This window comes from Lithobates pipiens, unplaced genomic scaffold (assembly GCF_037356315.1).
Source record: "Lithobates pipiens isolate NorthernLeopardFrog02 unplaced genomic scaffold, aLitPip1_a1.2 Scaffold_8, whole genome shotgun sequence".
Classification (NCBI taxonomy): Eukaryota; Metazoa; Chordata; class Amphibia; order Anura; family Ranidae; genus Lithobates; species Lithobates pipiens.
The window spans coordinates 110,389,508-110,411,854 of NW_027507903.1; the positions used below are offsets into that span (position 1 = coordinate 110,389,508).

A 22,347-nucleotide genomic window follows, 5' to 3' on the forward strand; every position below is an offset into this window, starting at 1 on the left:
TCACACCCAGTGGCATCTGGTGCTCAAAATTTTTTGAGGGGCGCAAACAAACTGAGAAATTCTGAAAAAAGACCCCATCAATTGCAGCCTTACTGTGCCATCAAACGCAGCCACTGTGCCCATCAAACGCTGCCACTTTGCCCATCAAACACAGCCACTGTGCCAATCAAACGCAGCCAATGTGCCCATCAAACGCAGCCACTTTGCCCATCAAACGCTGCCACTGTTCCCCAAATGCTGACACTGTGCCCCAAATGCTGCCACTGTTCCCATCAAACGCTGCCACTGTGCCCCAAATGTTGCCACTGTGCCCATTAAATGCTGCCAGTGTGCCCCAAATGCTGCCACTGTTCCCATTAAATGCTGCCACTGTGCCCCAAGTGCTGCCACTGTACCCCAAATTTTGCCACTGTGTCCCAAGTGCTGCCACTGTGCTCCCCGCCCGCCGCCTGCTCGGCACTTACCTTGTCTCGGGTGGGCAGCGGGTGACGGCGGCGAGCGTTGTCCGGTGTCCTCCATTTCATCCTGACCCCAATGTCTTCTCCCGCCAGCTCCTTCTCTCGTCTTCTGCAATGATTGGATGCCTGGTAGCGTGTGTGACCTCAGCCATTGAAGTGACAAGTAACGCAAACCCGGCAACCTGATTGGCTGAGAGGCGGGTCAGTGTTAGGGAAGCAATGCATTCGCTTCTCTAACACAACACTTTGTAAACAGCGAACGCACAGCATTGCGCCTGCTGTTTACCAATTTGGAAGCCTATTAGAGCCCACAGCTCTAATCAGGACATCTTCCAAAGAAACCCTGCTGCTGTAATTCAGATGCCCGGAGCCCGACAAGGGGCCGGACACCTGAATAGGGGGCGGCAGCAGCGACAATAGATAGATTCATGCAATGCATGAATCTATCTATTGGTGATAGAGCGGTCCAGGAGAGAGGGGGCGGCACTCCTGCACCCTCTATGGATGCACCTCCACTGCTCACATTTCTCCTGCAACTGCGGCACCCCCCTGGTCTCTGCCCCCACCTTGTCAGAAATTTAGGGCTTTCCTGTGCTTTGTGCTATTTGTCTGTGTTCTCTCAAATAGGTTTTTTGGGCTTTTTCTCTCATATACTATATATATCTAATATACTACTCAGTGATTTTGAGTGAGTTATACTGTACATTTGACTCTCCATTGTTCCAGTTCATGCTATTAGTTTTGAGCATGATTTATGCAAATATCCCGGTATTCATGTTGCTGGTTTTGCTTGTCTCATCAGGACATAGTGATATGCATGCAACATTTGTACACATTAATCTGTGTTGTGTGGAAGATTTTCATTTTTACCCCTGTGGGCATTCTTTTCATCGTTATCACTTGGATGTACAAGTACTGCTTAAGGCTGCTGGTTTCATCTGAATATAGCATCATACATACCAACAGCTGGATTTATTATGAAACCGGACTGCCGTCAATGAATATGTGCTTCTATGTCGACTCTTTACCAGTCATTTATACCTCAGGATTTCTTGTGAAGATTTTGTTGTGGATCAATTCTACCCATTGATCATAAACAGTATAGCTATTGTACACTTTATTAGCTTACAAACAGGTTGGGGGTTATTAAATGTTTTCACTGTACTAATGACTTTTTATTTGTGAAAGAATTGCATTACATTTTTTAGATGACCACTGTACTCCCAGATCTCACCTTTCTAGGTTTTTAGTAGGTATTTTTTTCATACTTGCAGAGTCTTTATAGGGATAATACACAGGGAATATGCATATATATCAGAGCTGTACTCTGTATATATACAGTGGAACATTGGATTACGAGCATAATCCATTCCAGGAGAATGCTTGTATTCCAAAGCACTCGCATATCAAAGCGAGTTTCTCCATAGAAGTCAATGGAAACTAAGATAATTTGTTCCGCATTGACTTCTATTGCATGCAATACCACATGTGCCCAGAGGTGGGGGGGGAGCACCGGAGAGCCAGAGTATTTCCGAACGGCTCCGAACTGTTCCGAGTGTCACGGGCGCCCCCCGCACCTCTGGCCAAATGCGGTACTGCACACCCAATTAGCTTGAATTCTGCTCGTCTTGCAAGATAACACTCGCAAACTGAGTCCGAATTTAAATGTAGCACTTACCCCCGAAGGAGCAGCTGGTTTTGTTGGGCTTACTGTTTACCTTCTCCACCTCGTTGTTCTTGTCTAGGGGTTCCCGAGGTTGATGGTCCAATAACTGCAGAGACCGACCCTTTTGAGGAATTTTTATTTGCATAAAGCGTTGTACAAAACACAGTTTCTCAGTTGGGAATAGAGGGTATGGGTGGAAAAGCTCAAGTACTTGTTTTGGAAACTGTTGACAGACATGTCTCTCTCTAGACGATCCAGGAAATAGCCATTCACAACTGGATACCTCAGCTTTCGGATAAATCCAGGTTTATGGATTTAGCAGCCGACAAATGATTCAAACTTAGCAAAGTCTCTGCCACAGACTTGGTTGTAAAACTTTAGATGAACACAGAAAGTCTCTCACAGGAACTTAGTTGTAACCGAAGGATGAAATTAGAAACTTCCTTACAGTACCAGAATCTTGCAGCCGGTCCGGCGATACCGTAAGAATGCGGATTTACTTGGTGTCCTTTCAGCTCAGCCTCTAGGCTCTTACCGAGCAGCCAGCCAGAATATCTGTAAAGATGACTTAGCATCGGACCCCCTCCCTACCCCATCGGTCCCCATTGTACTTTCCTCCTGCGATCTGAGCTGACCAATTATAATCCATCTGGTCAGTAGTTGCAACGATGTAAGGAGAGGAGACAAAGCAGCGGGGATTTCAAATCCCCAGGCCATTGGGTGGCTTGTGGCAGCCTTGATAGCTCAGGATCATGGGAAGTAAGTACAGTGGGGGGGAGGTGGGGTAGGGAATACAGTGTCAGGTCACCTTTACAGATTTTCTGTAAAGGTGAACTCACACTTTGCGTTCCGCTTTGACTGTTATATACTGAGATATACCTGTGCTGAACCTAACAATATAAACAGATACAGATTGGAACATATGTAGTCAGGGCTTTTTTTAATGGGAATGTGCGGGACCTCCAGCACTGAATGCATGTAATGGCAAGGGTGCTGGAGTGTGCTGCCTGCAAGAGGGGGAGGTATGTTGCTGGGGGGGGATTTATTGATGTGGAGGGGGTCTATTGTTTGCCTGAGAGATCTGTTCTTTTGTTTCTGGGGGGGGGGGCAAATGCTGCTGGGGGATCTATTGTTGCGGGAGGGGGTCTAGTCTATTGATTCTGGCTACTGGGAGATCTATTGTTGCTGGTAGGGGTTTGTTGTTGCTGGGGTGGATCTGTTGTTGCTGGGGGGACGGGGGTAATTTGTTGCAGAGAGTTTATTGTTTCTTTTGTGTGGTCGGTTGTTCCTGGCTGCAGAGAATTGAATTTATTGCCTTTTCTTATTAACAAATTCCATCGCATTACATAGTACCACATAAAGATATTTGGTTCTTTATTCTGACAAAACTGAACTGAAAAACTTAAAGAAAATAGAGGGGGCGCCAAAATGTTTGTAAAGTTTCTGTTTAAAGCCAATTGCTTCTGGGCTTTTACCAGGTGGGGTAGATTTCATTGCTTATTGGCTAAGAATTTGGTCTCCAGAGAAGCTGTTGGCTCTTTGTGAAAGTCTAGAGAGAAAGATTTTAATATTTGTGTTTATAAAGACTTGGGGATTATTAAAAAATAGGTCAATGTAGACATTTTGAAATTCAGTTTGTAACAAATTCCTGGTAGTATCACCTGTCAAGGCTTTAATAGTGGGAATGAATGTTCAATTTGTGCTAGAATGAATAGCCCTGGCGACAGGTCTACTGGTTCTTGTCACTTATCCATAGAAAAAACATAGATAATTTAAAATAAAAAAATATCTGATGATTTTGTCAGAAATCAGCCTCTACTGCACTGACATCTTATCCTAGCTTTTCCCAACACAACTGTTTGAATTAATGAAGCCTTACTTTGATAGACGTAGAGATGAAGTGCCCACTGTTACGTAATTCTTGTATCCACCAGTTTAATGGTTCAAACATCTCAAAGAAAGGGCGTTAGTCGTTCTATAATAATATACACAGCTGTGGGTAACAAGAATACAGGCGGCTGCACTTTTTTGAGGGTTCACCCTGTAAAAGATTACCCAATAGTACACTCAATGGTGCTTTTCTCTCTGGTAGGAGTCTGCTATCAATGGCCTTTCTTAAATCTGTGGCAATGTTTACTATGAAGGGGGACCACTGTATTTACCTTCGGCACGATTTGTCCTCCCATTCGTTAGACAGTGATCGTGTTTATGACGGATCTCCACTTTCTGAGCAAAGAACTTGTGGGGAGATCCGCATAGGAGTTTTGACTCATCTGGGAGGTGAGTGCGCATTTTTACTGGTGGTGGTGTGCACTCCTTTTGAGGACAAACAATCACTGTGGTGGAATTGTGTGGATACACTGATCACAAGAAGAGTTTTTCATGTTTCATTTCTTCATTTTTTCATTTTATGGACTATTCATTTATATGTAGGAATTATATATTTTCGAGATTTGCACTTTATATATATTTTTACGCATAGCACTATATTTATTTATTTACTATCTATTATGATCTATGTAATTGCAGACAAAGGTTTCTGTACCAAATATTAACAGTTTTTGTTCTGATGTATCAAATACTTATGTCATGCAATAAAATGCAAATTAATTACTTAAAAATCATACAATGTGATTTTCTGGATTTATGTTTTAGATTCTGTCTCTCACAGTTGAATAGTACCTATGATAAAAATTACAGACCTCTACATGCTTTGTAAAAATCGGCAGTGTATCAAATACTTGTTCTCCCCACTGTAGTTCATTTTATTGAAATTTTCCTGAAGAAGAGCAAGGCATGTAACATGTAGAGCTAGATATTACTAGATACTACTTCACTGCAATATAACCATCAGTTAAATAAATAAGTCGGTTATATCTAGCTTTATATTCCCCTCATTGGTTCATTTTATCAGTGTGATTTTATACATGATTTGTCATTTTCTTTAAATACATTTATATTTTTATAAGCTTTGTGTTGTTGTGCCTAAAAAGTCCAAGCTTTTCTTATCAAATTTTTTCCAAGAATATATGTAAAATACCTGCTTGCAAATAACAAGCATTATCAACGGACTTAATGAAATATTTATGAATATAGAATAATTATGCCCAGCTGCTGGTACCTCTATACTTCTACTGAAACCACACTATGTTGATCCTGTAACATTTAAACCAGTCACCTGCTTGCACTCATTGGGGATTATTAAAGATGTGGAGGATATTCACTTAAAGAGGACCTGAACTAGGGAAGCAGTGCAGAAAAAGGCAAGCAGAAGACAAGAGACTAGTCACCAGTGTTACCTGTAGTCTCCATGCAGCAGACATTTTCCTCATTACTTACTTACCATATACGTTACTCATTGCTGACTTGTTCCACACTGTGTCTCTACTTTTGAGGTGGCCATCTTGGTAGAGGCAGGTGTTTGCTTCCTCGTATCAGAGCTACCCTCCAATAACTAGTGATCCAAAGTTTGGTGAAATAATTTTCAAGCAGGAAGTTGAAAGCACAGGTTCACAGAATAAAGGAAGCAGAAGCACGGAGATCCTTGCACTGCAGGATCCTTAGGTATCGCTTCCTCTACAGCAAGGAGAACAGTTAGTAGAACAGTATTACCAAATCTCACTACAAATCTCTTGTCCTCAACTCCAGTCCTCAAGGCGCCCCAACAGGTCATGTTTTCAGGTTTTCCATTATTTTGCACAGGTGATTTGATCAGTTTCACTGCCTTAGTAATTACCACAGCCGTTCCATCTGAGGGAAATCCTGAAAACATGACCTTTTGGGGCGCCTTGAGGACTGGAGTTGAGAAACACTGTCTTAGATGATATCACGCTGCATATAGAAATGCACTGCTGTTTTTCAGTAAGGATTCAAGACAAGAGATATATTTTTTTTTTATGCATATGGTTGAGATCCTGAGCCTAACTTATTTACTCAGGGAACATTCACTTTATTAGGAAAACATCCTCTATTCCTTTAGTAAACCCCCATATGTTTTCAGGGCTTATATTTAAATCATGTGAGAAGAAAAGTAGAGCCATCTACAGTTTGGCTGGACACTAAAAATGTTATGTAGATTGAAATTCAATATAATATACTACATCTAGGGTATACGTTTTTCAACTGGTGTTTCCATACTGTCTCTTCTTTATTATAAAAGAATAGAGGATTCAGTGGGCCAAGCTTGACTGCTCTAATCAGCCTAAAGCTTAATGTGATAATTCAATTATCCCAGGTTATAGCAACCAATACAGTATATCATCCCAGAACTATTGCAGCTAAAGCCCAACAAAGCTGTAAGCAGATGGTATGTGGTTTTTAAAACATTTTCTTTTTCAATACTGAATTTTCATTTCGAGCAAATAGAATTGTTTACTTTACTACTGTGACTGTAGAATTTCTCCTCTTACCATACTATAGACATCCCTACTATGGGGTCCTGTATATCAGATGGAATAAATGATGTTAGGGTGCATCTACTCTAATTTTACACTGTAGACTTTTAAAATAATGGAAAAAACCTGGAGACACAGATGGTTTCATTTAATACCATTGATATCAGCATTTTATATAACACTTAAATATTTTCCACTAAAACAGACAGGAAAAAGTCCAAATGAAATGATGTCAGTGAATATTTTCTCCTTGCTTGGATCCTATATACAGTCTACCATATAATTATGGCTTTACATACTTGCATGGACTTAGAAGAGTAATGCAAAAAATCAGGGTCCAGTCATATAACACTAGTGGAGAAGAAAGTGGAGCATCATATAAGACTGGAGATAAAATAGTCTCGTTTTTAAAAAAAATCTAAATGGTTATTTTAAAGGTTCATTGGAATGTTGGTGAATGTTTATTTAGAAATTATAATAATAATTTTAAATGGTAAAAGGCACCTATAAGGACAAAAATAGCTTACATGTTTTAACTATAAGTTTCTTTTTTGAGGAAAAAGATTTGTAGAAGGAACATATCATTAACAGACCATAAGGATCCATGTTGTTTATACCCAATCACAGGTTAATACGTGTGCTAGGTAATATGTAGACATCATAATGTGTATAATAAACACCTAATATTTAAAGAGGGAGTCCGCCGGGAGTCCGCGTTTTTTTTTTAAAAAAGCCAGCAGCTACAAATACTGCAGCTGCTGACTTTTAAAATAGTGGCACTTACCTGTCCAGCGCACCCGCGATGTCGGCACCCGAAGCCGATCTCTCGATCGTCTCTCGGGTGCTGCCGCCGCCATCTTGGGTATGGGAATCAGGAAGTGGAGCCTTTCGGCTTCATTTCCCGGTTCCCTACTGCGCATGCGCGAGTCGCGCTGAGCAATCAGGATGGACCCGCTGCCTCTGGGATCTGTGTGTTTCCCAGCAGGCAGCGGGGGACTTTCGGAAAGGGGCGTAATCTACGCCCCTTTCCGCAGAGAGCTATCCCGGAAGTGGGTGCAGATACCTGTACTGTACAGGTACCTGCACCCCCTCCCCCCTGAAAGGTGCCAATTGTGGCGCCGGAGGGGGGGGAGGATTACAATGAGCGGAAGGTCCACTTTAGGGTGGACCTCCGCTTTAAAAAGAAATATTGGCAAATTCAATTAAATAATTTATAGTACAATCTAAATATGCTAGCTTTTTAAAGTGGTTGTAAACCCTTACAAACCACTCTGACCTACAGGTAAGCCTAGATTAAGGTCCAAGTCCTACACGGTTTAGGAGATATTCACAAAAAGACAGGCACCGCTGTCTATGGCGCATGCGTATGCGACAGCGGCGCACAGGCGCACTGAGCACGCCGCAGATCACGGCGATATGCTGCTCGTGTCGGCTCCCATTCGCATGCGCACAGCGCCAGAGCAGTAAGACCCGGAAGTCACTCCGGGAAACATGGCAGCGGTGAAGATGAAGGAGGAGGACTGCTTCGGGGGCTTCGTTCTCATTTAAGTTATTCATAATGAGCTAGTATGCTATGCATACTTGCTCATTATGCCTTTGCCTTGCAGGTTGCATTTAAAAAAAAAAAAGTGCCTTTACTTCCTCTTTAAAGCTTTGGAGCTATCGTCCTGATCAAAGTATCACTACCAGGTATACAAGTCACGTGTCCTAGGTTTACTAGCTGCATGCTTGTGGAGGTCAGGGGTAAACTAGTAGTGAAGAAAGGACACCAGCCCTGGAGTTAGCTGCACCCTCCTTTCCATTAAAATGTTACTCTTAATCCAATGAAATAAGTAAATAATGAATCAATTTAGATCTATTCTAATATCATTTTAAAGCAGACTTAAAGTAGAATTCCACTCTAACACTAAAATCTATAAAGCTACAGGCATCCACGGTCTAAGACGAACCTTTCTAGCCCTGTAAATAAGAAATCAGTATAAATACCTTTTTTGAAGCCGCTCCGGTCCAGTTTGCAGAAGACAGGAGACAGCCGACAACGACTAAGAAATGAATGGGGAGTAACATCATCCATAGAGTTACTATGGGGCTTCTGTTGTAGGCTGCCTCCTCTGCACCCACCTTCACAGTGAAGCCTCCGCTGACAGCTCAGCGTGGGACCAGAGCGGCTTAAGAAAAGGTATGTATTTCTTCTTTACAGGGCTAGATAGGTTAGTCTTAGATCGTGGATGCCTGTAGATTTACAGATTTTTGTGTTAGGGTGGACTTCAATGTTAAACTAACCCTGCAATTGCATACCTAATATAAGAAATACCTGCCCAGGCTTAGACCAGCTGTAGGCCTTGGCTTACTAGTCATATGAGCACTGCTTCCATTAATTGACTGATAAACAGTCAAGAAGTTGTTACAGAAACGCTCATCAACACTCCTATATGTTTGATACATTGCTCTGCCATTCATTGTCAATGGCACCCAACTCACAGTAAAGTAGCTGCCAACGCAAAATGCATGGCAGTGCATCACAACATTTAGAACTGGAAACACTGCTTGCATTTATCAACTCATTATCGGTAACTTAAAGCAGTAATAAACCGCAGTTGAAGAAAAAAAATCCCCAACAAGGCAATGTCATAATGTGCTAGTATGCATCTAAAACTAGCACATTATGAGAGACTTACCTAAAAACAAAGCCCTCCAGCACCACGCCATCATCACTGAGATGGCTTCCATCTTCCCCCAGTCTTCCTGCATGCAGTGTAGTGCAGGTGTAGACAGTGCAGGTGTAAACAGTGCAGGTGTAGAAGATATTCACTGTACCTACAGGTACTGTGACTATCTACAGGTTTATTATAGGCTTACCTGTAGGTATAAGTAGTATAACAAAGTTTACTAATACATTAAAGTGTCACTAAAAGCATTAGAACACCTGTCAGCTTTTATTTCTGTCTGTGCCCCAAGAGATTTCCTCTCACTTCTTATTTTAGCTATGGGACAGGAAGTGAAATCTTCCCAATTCGACTCATGGAAAAAAAAGCCTGACAGGGTTTATAACCCTCCCTTACTTTATCAACTTTTAGTGACACTTTAAAGTATAAATTAAGTCAAAACTTTTTTTTTTGAACCTAGGCTCAATCTGTGTTAGTAAGCACTTTTCCTTTGCCGAGATAATCCATCCACCTCACAGGTATGGCATATCAGGATGCTGATTAGACAACATGATTATTGCACAGTTGTGCGTTAGGCTGACCACAATAAAACATGCAGTTTTATCACACAGCACAATGCCACAGATGTTATAAGTTTTGAGGGAGCATGCAGTTGGCATGCTAACTGCAGGAATATCGACCAGAGCATTTGCCCTTGAATTGATTGTTCATTTCTCTACCATAAGCCGTCTCCAAAGGCGTTTCAGAGAATTTGGCAGTACATCCAACCGGTCTCACAAACACAGACCACGTGTAACCACACCAGCCGAGGACCTCTACATCCAGCATCTTCACCTTCAAGATCGTAAGAGACCAGCTACCCAGACAGCTGCTGCAACAATTGGGTTGCATAACCAAAGAATTTCTGCACAAACTGTCAGAAACCGTCTCAGGGAAGTTCATCTGCATGCTCATCATGCTCATCGGGGTTTCAACCTGACTGCAGTTCATCCTCATAACCGACATGAGTGGGCAAATGCTCACATTCATCTGGCACTTTGGAGAGGTGTTCTCTTCACGGATGATTCCTGGTTTTCACTGTATAGGGCAGATGGCAGAAAGCATGTATGGCGTTGTGTGGGTGAGCGGTTTGCTGATGTAAATGTTGGGGATCACGTGGCCCATGGTGGCGGTGGGGTTATGGTATGGGCAGGCTTATGCTATGGGCAACAAACACAGGTACATTTTATTGATGGCATTTTGAATGCACAGACATACCGTGATGAGATCCTGAGGCCCATTGTTGTGCCTTTCATCCACAACCATCACCTCATGTTGCAGCATGATAATACATGGCCCCATATTGCAAGGATCTGTACACAATTCCTGGAAGCTGAAAATATCCCAGTCCTTGCATGGCCAGCATACTCACCAGAAATGTCACCCATTGAGCATGTTTGGGGTTCTCTGGATCGGCGTATATGACATTGTGTTACAGTTCCTGCCAATATCCAGCAACTTGGCACAGCCATTAAAGAGGAATGGACCAACATTCCACAGGCCACAATCAACAACCTGATCAACTCTATGCAAATGAAATATGCTGCACTGTGTGAGGCAAATCGTGGTCACACCAGATACAGACTGGTTTTCGAACCCCCCGGACCCCCCCCCCCCCCCCCACAGTAAAACTGCACATATTGTGGCCAGCCTAAGGCACACCTGTTCAATAATCATGCTGTCTAATCAGCAACTTGATATGCCACACCTGTGAAGTGGATGGATTATCTCGGCAAAGGAGAAGTGCTCACTGAAGCCGCGTACACACAGGCGGACTGTCTGTCCAACTTAGTCCGCTGAAACACATTTCAGCGGACAGTCCGCTCGTGTGTGGGCTTCAGCGGACTTTTTCAGCGGACAGTCTGGCGGACTAAGTCTTTCGGAATTTCCGTAATATTGTCCGTCCAACTTTGGTTTCAGCGGACAGTCCGCTCGTGAGTAGGCAAGTTGGACGGACTAAGTATGGCGCATGCTCAGAAAGGATTTACACGGCGAAAGGTTGCATTGCTGTGTATTGGACGTCCTATTTCTAGTCCCGTCGTACGTGCTGTACACGTCATCGCGCAAGCTTTTCGACGGACTGTCTGTTCATCGTGTGTGGTCAAGTCCGTTCATTCAAAAGTAGGACGGACTGTCCGTCGGATTGTCTGACGGACTTAGTTGGCCAGACAGTCCGCCCGTGTGTACACGGCTTGAGACAGATTTGGAAACAATATTTGAAAGAAATAGGCCTTTTGTGTACATAGAAAAAGTCGTAGATCTTTCAGTTCAGCTCATGATAAATAAAGGCAAACAGGGAAAGTGTTGTATTTATAATTTTGCTCAGTGTATAAGGAACTGTAGGGCGGGATTTACTAAAACTGAAGTGTGCAAAATCTGGTGCAGCTCTAATTGAACAAGCTGAAGTTAGAAGCTGATTGGCTCCCATGCACAGCTGCACCAGATTCTGAGTGCTCCAGTTTTAGTAAATCTTCCCCTCTGTCGGTTGGACTTTAGCCCCCATTCACACCAGTGAGGCTTTGAAATCACACTACTTCTGCATGACTTCAAAGCCGCGCATCAGTGTTATTAGCACTGACGATGTCATTGCGGCTTGCAATCTCATACAACAGAAGGCTATTAAAGTTGCAACATGAGTTGTGGCAATTAGAATGGTTCCATTGCCGACAATGAGGTGCAGCAATTGTTCCTAAGCTACTCCAGTAAAGAACCCATTTTACAGTATCTCCCTGGAGTGCCAGTCAACTTGTATTACTTTTGAAAGGGTAAGAGCAGGATCTGACCATCAGAAGCTTGGGGGTTTATTGAAAACACTGTTGGTGGGCTGTTACCAACTTGTATAATGTGCACCAATTTACTCTTCCTGGCCTGCTAACCTTAACGTACCTACCTAGAGGAGGCCGAAGGACCAGTCCCACAACACTTGCTCCTGTAATGGTGGGAGCAAGCATCCAATGGTTTTCACATCCTAGTAACAATCCAGAACATAGGCATGCTAACTCTGAGTTTTTCAGCCAGGGTTCCAGAGGGGTCCAAATGGACTACAAGTATGACAATAAAATGAACATTTTACAAAGCTGCACAGTTATTTTATTATCTACTGGGGCCCCTTGACTGCATAGGCCAGTGATGGCGAACCTTGGCACCCCAGATGTTTTGGAACTACATTTCCCATGATGCTCATCCACTCTGCAGTGTAGTGGAGCATCATGGGAAATGTAGTTCCAAAACATCTGGGGTGCCAAGGTTCGCCATCACTGGCATAGGCTGTTCTCTGGAAAGGTGAACTTAGCCTTTGAGTAAACAGCTCTGTTCCAGGTTAGTTTGGGATGGGAGCTAAGGGGGTGGACTAATATACTTTTTACTAAAACATGAACAGTATTCCAATGCTCGCTGATATGACTCCCGGTGTTATTATCTTAATTGGCTACACACTAGTTTTTACTAGCCAGTGCCTGGCAAGCATGTTTCAATTTCATATAATGATTTGCTTTATTTTAAACATCAACAAACTTGACTTGAAGCTGAGTTAGTTTAGGCCTAAATATTGCTTTTTCTTGCACTCATCAAATTTCACAAGCATTGAGATAAACACAAAGAATAGAGTGGAGTCATTTGGTGCTGGAATCTAGTGCCATACACCCTTTTTACTTCTTCCATACCTAGTATTACATTGCAGATCTTTAGCTGAGGATTCAACCATGCAGCATTTATGAGGCCAACTAATATCTTTAAGAGCAGGAGGGTCAAACTCAAATTTATGGGGGGGGGCACATCAGCAGTATGGTTACCCCCAAAGGGTCGGTTATATCTGTAGAACTATGCAGCTAATCTAGGGGTGCGCTGCGTGCAGAGTGCTAGGTTCAGGAGCTTTCTGCCTACAGAGCGCAGGGCTCAGGGGTGCACTGCGCACAGATTGCAGAGTTCAGGAGCGCTGCATACAGAGTGCAGAGTTCAGGAGTACGCTGCATACTGAGTACAGGGTTCAGGAGCGCGCTGTGTACAGACTGCAGAGTTCAGGAGCGCACTGCGTACAGAGTGCAGGGTTGCACCGCATACTAGCTCATTATGAAATGCTTACCTTAGAACGAGGCCCCGACATCTGGCCTGATCCATGCCGAGGGAGCTGACATGTTCCCTCAGCGTGTCTTCTGGGTATCGTGGCTCCGGCGCTGTGAGTGGCTGGATCCGCGATATCATCACTACCGCGCTTGCGCGCTGGAGATTTCTTTCAGGCAGGGTCCGGCGTCTGCCGGACTTTCAGCTGAGAATCCCCTGTGCACATGCGCCACTGCAGTCAGTGGCGCATTGCGAGGGGAATATCTCCTAAACCGTACAGGTTTAGGAGATTTTTTTTTTTACCTACAAGTAAGCATAATTATAGGCTTTCCTGTAGGTAAAAGTTTTAAAAATGACTATACAACCACTTTAAAAGTTTATACAACCACTTTAAAAGTGGGCTATGCCTGTATATTGCTGATGAGAAAAGGTATTTAGCAGTTGATATTTTCTAAAATATTTGTATTTCCATGTTCTGTGTAACGTGGGAGACCAGATATAGTGAATGCAGGGTCCTGGGTTTAGTAACACTATAAATGCGGTAGCTGCGTTAGTGTTTTTTTCCTTTATTTTCACCTGATGATCTGGCCAGGAACAGACTTCCTGTCTTAGGATGTCACTAGTCCAATGGAGGAGTAACAAAGACACCGCTGGACAGCAGCATTGTCAGTCTGGGGGGAGGGTAGCATTAAATGTACTAGCAGATTTAGATATACTTGACTTACAAATTAAAGCCAAACTCTAGCTGACACTTTTTAAGCAATTAGAGAGTTTTTTGTATTTCCTTTGGAGAGAAAGATTTAACATAAATTAATGAAAGATGACATTGTAAGCATCCTTGTCAGTGGTAAATGGTTTATCCCAAAACTCTAATGCCGCGTACACACGACCAGACTTAGGTCTTTCGACGGAGTTCTGACGGACTTTCCGAATGAACGGACTTGGCCACACACAATCACACCAAAGTCCGACGGATTCGAATGTGATGACGTACGACCAGACTAGAATAAGGAAGTTCATAGCCAGTAGCCAATAGCTGCCCTTGCATCGGTTTTTGTCCATCGGAATAGCACACACACAAGCGGATTTCTCGGTAGTAACTGGGTCCGGCGGAGTTCTGGTGGAAAAATTTGAAACATGTTCCATTTCTAAAGTCTGTTATAAATTGGGCATCAATTGTTGTTTGTATCTGTAGTACAGCACAGAAACAATAGTGTATATTTTGCTTTTTTATCCTACCTAAAATACAGTGACAATAACTGATGATGATACTAATTAACCTCTTCCTGCCCGCGCTATAGCTGAAAGACGGCTACAGCACAGGCCTAAATTGGCAGAAGGGCATCCATGTACGTCCTCCCGTGCATGAGCTGCCTGCGCGCCTCCTGCGGGGCGCATGCAGTGCGCTCTGTGATCAGCAGGTCAATGAGACTCCCGACCCCTTACCACGTGATAGACTGTCAGCCAATGACAGCTGATCACGTGATGTAAACAGAAGATCGAAATCGGCTATTTTTTTTCCCCCTCACACTGACAGCATGAGGAAAAACGTAGATTACCAGTTTCTGTCAGAGGGACCTCGGTCCCACACACAAACACCCACTGCTGCTAAGCAGTGCCCACCAGTGCCACCTACCAGTGCATATCAGTGCCACCTATCAATGCCCACCAATGCTGCCAAACCTATCAGTGCCCATTAGTGCTGCCTATCTGTGTCACCTACCGGTGCCTATCAGTTCCCATCATTGCCACCTATCAGTGCCACACATCAGTGCCACCCATCAGTGCCACCTATCAGAGCCTATCAGTGCTCATTAGTGCAGCCTATCAGTGATCATTCATGAAGAAGAAAACTTACCTGTTTGCAAAATGTTATAACAAAGTATTGGAGAAAATTGAATACTGTCCATAATACTTTTTTTATTTGTACTAACATACAATTTTTCAATACAAGCTTTCGGGGTATGTCCCCTTCTTCAAGGTCCAGGACATACCCCGAAAGCTTGTCCTGAAAAATTGTATGTTAGTACAAATAAAAAAGAGTAGCATGGACAATACTCAATTTTCTCTGTCACAATTGCACTAATGCGGCTACAATCACATCAAGTATAACAAAGTATGATTTTTAAAACCCAGCAGTGATTATATATCACAAAAAGAAAGCTCAATTTGTGTGAAAAAAAAAATGATAAAAAATTTAATTTGGGTAGAATGTTGCATGACTGCGCAATTGTCCTTCAAAGAGTGACAGCGCTGAAAGCTGAAAATTGGTCTGGGCAGGTTTACGTGCCCAGTAAGCAAGTGGCTAAAATAAAAATCATATCCAAAAAATACTGACCCTGGCCTTTGATGCTGACCTTGGTCTTTTGACCCTGACCTTGACCCAAACCCTTGGGCTGACCTAGATCAAACCTTGATCTGTGTTTTGTTTTGTTTATTATTATTATTATTATTAATATATATATATATATATATATATATATATATATATATATATATATATATATATATATATATATATATGTATATATATATATATTTTTTTACACATATTTTTTTTTCTATCTCTGCAAGGACAGAGAAAGATGCAATGGGGGTTTTTTGCGAAAGGCAAACCCACTTTGTACTGCAAGTGCTCTTGGAAGTGCAGTCACTCTAAATCTAAGGGGTAGATCTGAAATGAGGGGAAGCTCTGCTGATTTTATCATCTAATCATGTGCAAGATAAAATGCTGTTTTTTATTTTCCTTGCATGTCCCCCTCGGATCTACAGTGACTGCACTTCCAAGTGCACTTTCAGTGCAAAGTGGATTTTTCTTTAGTAAATAACCCCCAATGCATCTGTCTCGTCCATTCACAGAGACAGAAAACACAGGGGGGCAGGCTTCCCAGTGACTGATCACTGTGATAACCAATCAGAATCAGACGTTCCAGGTCCTGATCATTAGAACGGGGCCTGGGTTTCTCGGTGAGACCCCAGTCTCTACTCTGGGAGCGCGCCGTGCAGTGCACTCCAAGTACAAAGGGAGGTACGCAAATATGTGGCCCCCTTGGAAAAAATCCCGGTCCAGTGAGGCCTCATATTTGCATAAAGTTGGCATGAAGGGGTTAATTACCTCATCTGTGGGTCGGTAAAGAACTGAAACACATGGACTAGTAGGTTGTGTTGGCTAGGACAACGCTGAAGAATTTAATGTCTCAAAAATTGCTAGCAATGGAAGTATTATTTGATCTCTTAGCACCTGGGACAAATTATGGAACCTTCACAGGTAGTATTTAGTAGTAATTAATCTTATATGATCGCATTATGGGCCGGTTCACACTGCTGCGACGCGGGAACCCTGCGAATCCACTGCGGGTTCCCGCATCGCATGTTTCCCGGCGGCAGTTCACACTGCCCTATGCCAACTGCTGGGAATGTCAGGTAAAAGTTAATACTAGTACTTCATATTCCCATCACACACATTCCTGGATGACCTCTCAAGTTTGGGTGCTGTAGCAACAACCAGCTGGATACTGGTTCAAGTAACAGTGAAGATATTTACCAGCACACCATGGAACGACATAGATAGCATCCAAATGGGCAGGGGTGCTGCTAGGTGGCAAAAATACCAGGGGCTTCAGCCCAAAGTCCAAGAACTGGGGGGGTTGGTGCAGCTTTTTTTTGGGCCTGCCTGGTGGGGTTGTGTGACTTACCAGTGCCCATCAATGCTGATCAGTAAACACACCTGCCTGACACTGACCTACATACACTGACCTGCCTGACCTACATACACTGCCAATGACCACTGACCTGCCTGACCTACATACACTGCCAATGACCACTGACCTGCCTGACCTACATACGCTGACCATGGACCTACATACACTGACCACTGACCTACATACACTGACCACTGACCTGCCTGACCTACATATACTGACCACTGACCTACATACACTGACAGTGACCACTGACCTGCCTGACCTACATACACTCACCACTGACCTACATACACTGACAGTGACCACTGACCTGCCTGACCTACATACACTGACAATGACATACATACACACACTCTGTGTCTGACCTACCTAAGCTCAGCCGCGGTGTGCGGTCATAGCAGGCAGTCAGTCAGTCACTCTTCACCGCCAGAGAGGAGAGGAGCTGAGGGGGAGAGGAGAGCAGAGCAGCCTGCCCGGGCAGGTATGTAGCATTCCCACCTTCTGAAGCCTGCAGGCTAAGATGGACGTCACGTCATACATCCCGCGGTCCTGGCATTGGCGCTGCAGGCTCCAGAAGGCGGCACCAGCGGCACTCAGCTGCTATGGCACTTGGCTAATTTCGGCCGCACTCTGACACTTTTGCCAATACTCGCGAACAGACCGGTCCCGGCAGCCGGCGCTCGGGGCTAACAATGGAATGCAGCATTCCATAGACTGGAGGCTTTTTGGGGTCATATTCGGGCCCCCCCTTGCCACCCCCTCGTGTAATTTATTGCATGATCACAACACAAGGATAGTGCAACGTTTCGGAGCCACGCAGGACCTCTTCGCCAGGCATGTGGTGAAGAGGTCCTGCGTGGCTCTGAAACATTGCACTATCCTTTTGTTGTGATCATGCAATAATTCACCCGTTTGGACGCTATTTATGTCGTTCCATGGTGTGCTGGCAAATATCTTCAAGGTAAAAGTTAATGACACCCCCAAATCAGTTATTGATGTGTGATCTGCAAACCTGGACAGGAATCATATCACATGGATGTGAACACCCATGCAATCCGATTCTGCTGCAGACAAAAAAAAAGGGTCCTGTGCGAGGTTGATGCAAATTCAGCCATACGATCGTTATGGCTGAAATCACATCCGATCTCTGACATGGCACCAGTGTGAACCGGCCCTATGTTCCAATCATGTGCAGTAGATTGCTACTCCATGTTACTTGTGTGGCTTTCTTCATAGGGAGGCGGTTTTTCTGTCTGTTCTGTGATCAATTGCTACCCATAGCAATCACTCTCTACAAGTAGTGTGTTTGAGGTACTGAAAAGATCCCATGTAACGCTAGATGTTAAATACTGAACAGCATCCAACACCAACATTAATTCAGGCAGCCATGATCCCAGCTGTCAGGTGTTTCCCCAACAGGAGGGCCTGACAGGAACAGCAATGGTAATTGATGGGCACACAGTGTCTGGCACTGTCTTTGGAGGTAGTCGTCGGGCCACAGGAAAGCAATGGTGTTGTGATGGATGACAAAAAATGTGCATGTCCTTTTAGTGCTGGATGAAAATGACTACTGTATAGGGCAACTTGAGGAGCAGCGTTGGCCAGTGATCACCGTGTTAGCCTGCAGTCTGTATGATGGTGGTGACCAGGTCTCCAGGCAGCTGGACAAACTTTGCACATGTAAACCTAATAACGTGTGCCCCTTGTTAATGAATAACACACAGGCCACGGCTCTGGCAGGATGCCCCACCAAGGCAGATGAACACAAGCAGCCAGCTTTTGCTAATGCAAGTTCTTTACAGGTCAACAGAATGCACCATTGAAGTGCCCGATTGCAGTGCGTCACAATGACAAATGCGGGGCATACCTGTTCACCCCACAAAAGATCTATAAACTGGACAGCAGGAGCCTTCTATACGGCTTGGCACACATATCATTGAACTGAGGTTTTGATGCAGAGAGGAAAAAATCTGCACTGCTACCAGTGATGGCCACACATAAGGGGCGCAGGGGTATTGCTCCCTTAATCCATTGTGCCCAGCCCCTAATCTCCAAGCGGGGCACCCGATGCATAGATTTCAATTTCTTTTGTTTTCTTTTTAAGCATATGATTAGAGTCTGAGGCTCAGATCACTGTGCCCCGAGCCCGCCCACTTGTGTGACATTAGTGAATTAATATTGGCTAATGTCTTCCTGCTTCTCCTCCTGTGCAATCAGGAAGCGGGTCCTGAGACCTGATTGGCTGGGAGTCCTAAGACCCAGTTGGCCGGGAGAAGGAGCGACTGCTAGGACTCGGGAGGAGATATAGGGGGGGGGAAGCCGCCGAAACTGTGACCTGGATGGGTTAAGTGAGGGGCTGGCAGGCGGCCTATGGGCGAGCAGCAATCGATAATGCGATGGGGTGGGTGTAGTAAGGGGGTCAGGTTTGCCACCCCCCCCCCCCCCCTCCAAAGAATTGAGCACCAACCACCACTGACTGCTAGGATGGAATGCATTCATATCTAACTTGGGGCCGTATAGAAAATCTGAACCAATACTGCTACCCTCACTCTGCAGGACTGCACAATGCTTTCTCATGTAATTTAAGTCTTTTATTAAAAGTAGTCTGTGGAGTAGAGCTTGCCGAATGCACAAAAATTATGAATTTCTCTTTGGTCAAGCAAAAGCCAATTGTTGGGGTTCAGATCCACAATCCCCTTTATGTCAGACTACCTCTGATCTGCCATTAAAGCGTTACTAAACCCAGGACCCTGCATTCACTATACGCCTTTCTCGTTCTGTTTCTTGTGGCAGACAGTGTAAAGTTGCATCAAAGTGGCACTGGAAATTGTGTGACTTTGGAGTCACACTGGTGTGAATGGAGCCTCAATCCCTTGTTTCGGTTAGGGCTTGTTTACACCGCGTTCTCTGTGTTCACCGACCATTCTTCACAGTGCATACTTCTGCATGTGCATTTGTGAAGAATTTGTGCATTGTTTACATGCATTTGCAGTCTGTGTTTTTTTTTAAATATTTTTTTCATTTATTGGATTGTTTTTCTTTTACTAATTTTTGTTTTCATGCATTTATGTGCGTTCATGCGTGTTTGCATACATTTGTGCATCTTCACATGCGTTTTATGTGGCTTCTATTTTGAAGAATGCAACGCGTTCAGTTATTTCTTTTTTTTTAACACCAATGGAAAGCACCCAATTGTGTAAACTAGGCTGATTGGAACACGGTCATTTTTCTTGTAGGGGTGTTTGTACTGCGATTACACTCTCCATGGATCTGGTGAAAATGAGCCCTAATTAACCCTTTCTATTGGTCATATCGTGATTTTTTTTTGTTCATTTTTTTTTCTTTTTTTGAATAATGATAAAAAATACATATGCAAGCTGAAAAAAAAAACCAAAAAAAAAAAAAACCTTTTGTTTATTTCAAACTCGTTTTGCCCTACTTTGTATTAGACGTTGAATGGGAGAAGTGACAATATGGGGTTTATTTACTAATGCTGGAAAGTGCAAAATCAGTCTCACTTCTGCAGAGCAGCCAATCAGCTTCCAGCCTCAGCTTGTTCAGTTAAGACCTGGAAGCTGATTGGTTTCTCAGTAGAAGTGATCCTGATTTTGCACTCTCCAGTTTTAGTAAATAACCCTCGTGCAAGTTTTAATGAGCAGGACCCTCTGATTCCTCTTGTACCAAACCGTAATGTAACTGCAATGTCTGCCTTTATTGTGTTAAGCGCTGTGCAAACTGTTGGCACTATATATATATAAATAAATCCTGTATTATAATAATAATAATAATGATAATAATAATGTGTACTGATCTGTAGCTCTCTTATATCTGTGTTGTCCTGGTGAAGTGATGGCTGTCCTCTGTCCCAGCTGTAGGGGGCGCACTTTGCCATGGTCACCTTGGGTGTGATTGGACCTTCTTCTGGTCCCAGTTCCTGGCCATTGTGGAAGTCTCACTCCACCTGCAGCATTGTCCATTTATATATTTCTGTTGGTTAAACTAGATGGAGTGTTGTCATTTGTCAGCCTATGTAAGAATGCAGCAGGAAGAGTGAGACTGCTTGGCTATGTGATGAAAGCAGTAGGTGAGAATGGTTAGTACAGGTGATGGAGGGTTGATCGATCTCTGTGTTGATCGATCTCCTGGTGTCTCGCTCCTGTCCATGTGTCCCTAGTGGGTGTGGAGGATTCCTGACTGAGGTCTGTTGTATCTCCTGCTCTCACACACATGTTTCATCTGTCAGTGACAGGCTCCTCCCCCGGAGCACCGCCCCCTCCTCCTTCTCCTCCCTTCATCTTCGCCGCTGTCACAAGGAGACCACGTGTAAGGCGGGATGAGCCTCGGGAAGGCGTGTCCCGGTGTCCTCTCCCCCTTCTGCGATTGGTCGGCAGAGACTGTGTGGGGGTGGAGCCGCTGTCAGTTCTTGGGGCGTACAGGCGAAGGGTCACATGGACTCTCATATGGCAGCTCCGGGCGGGGGATGCGGCAGAGCGAAGCTCGTAGCGGAGAGCGGAGGACTGTGAGGGGGAATCGGGGCATAGCTGCGGGACGACCATGTATTATGTCATCGCGGCCATGAAAGGTGAGAGGAGCCGGGGGGTGTGTGTGTGTGTGTGGGGAGATCGGGCGGACTGTGCCCGGCTTATAGGAGAGGAGGGCGGATCGCCGGGATCGGGAAGAAGGAAATCAGTGCTGGGAAGTTGGATCATGGCTCCCCGGAGAGGAGGAGGGGTGTCCGGGGAGGAGGAGGTACACCTGATCGGGGAGCAGGAGACGATCCTGCCTGTGTGTGCCCTCCGTAACCCTGGTGATGGCCATACATTGTACAATCTGTGTCTGTCTGATCGGGTGCAAATTGACTTCCCTCCATAGTACAGAAGCTGCGATCTGATCCCCCGATCTCCTCCATGTAACACAAGGCTCGGGGTGGTTGGACACAGATGGAATGTTTAGGTCTGTCCTCAGATCACATTGTTTTTTTGGAAACTCTAAAGTTAGAGATTGTCCAATCTGATTGCATGGTGTATGGCCAGACTGTACAAACATCCATCTGATCGTACAATCTCATTTACCAACCCAATGTCATATGAGGACCTACCTGTACAATCCATTCAGTTACTCTCTTGACCATACATAGTTGTCGGCAGATCTAAATCTACAATCTACCAGCTATTGGACAATCAGATTGTATAGCGAATGGTAAACTTGAGGCGCACTGTACGATCTGACCATACAATCTTACTTTTAGATTCACCAAATCGAATTACTTAGGCCCTTGCTAATTGTTGGTAGATTACAAGGTGATTGTCGTGTCTGTGGTGGTCTATAGACTTGATTGTACACATGGAGTGGCCACAAGAT

At 44.2% G+C, this 22,347-nt stretch overlaps 1 protein-coding gene across 2 annotated transcripts in view; it reads left to right on the plus strand.

The window, feature by feature from the left end:
• The window catches only part of LOC143963138 (nuclear receptor ROR-alpha), a 676,682-nt gene that overhangs the window by 553,634 nt on the left and 100,701 nt on the right, over positions 1-22,347 (plus strand). The window contains exon 1 of one of the 2 annotated variants that reach the window (XM_077472704.1): positions 21,437-21,568. The exons of the other annotated variant lie outside the window; for it this stretch is intronic. Within the exon in view, the coding sequence (XP_077328830.1) occupies positions 21,541-21,568 (28 nt within the window). The 5' untranslated portion in view covers positions 21,437-21,540. Of the gene's footprint in view, positions 1-21,436; positions 21,569-22,347 lie in introns of those variants that run through there. 2 annotated transcript variants of the gene reach the window in all.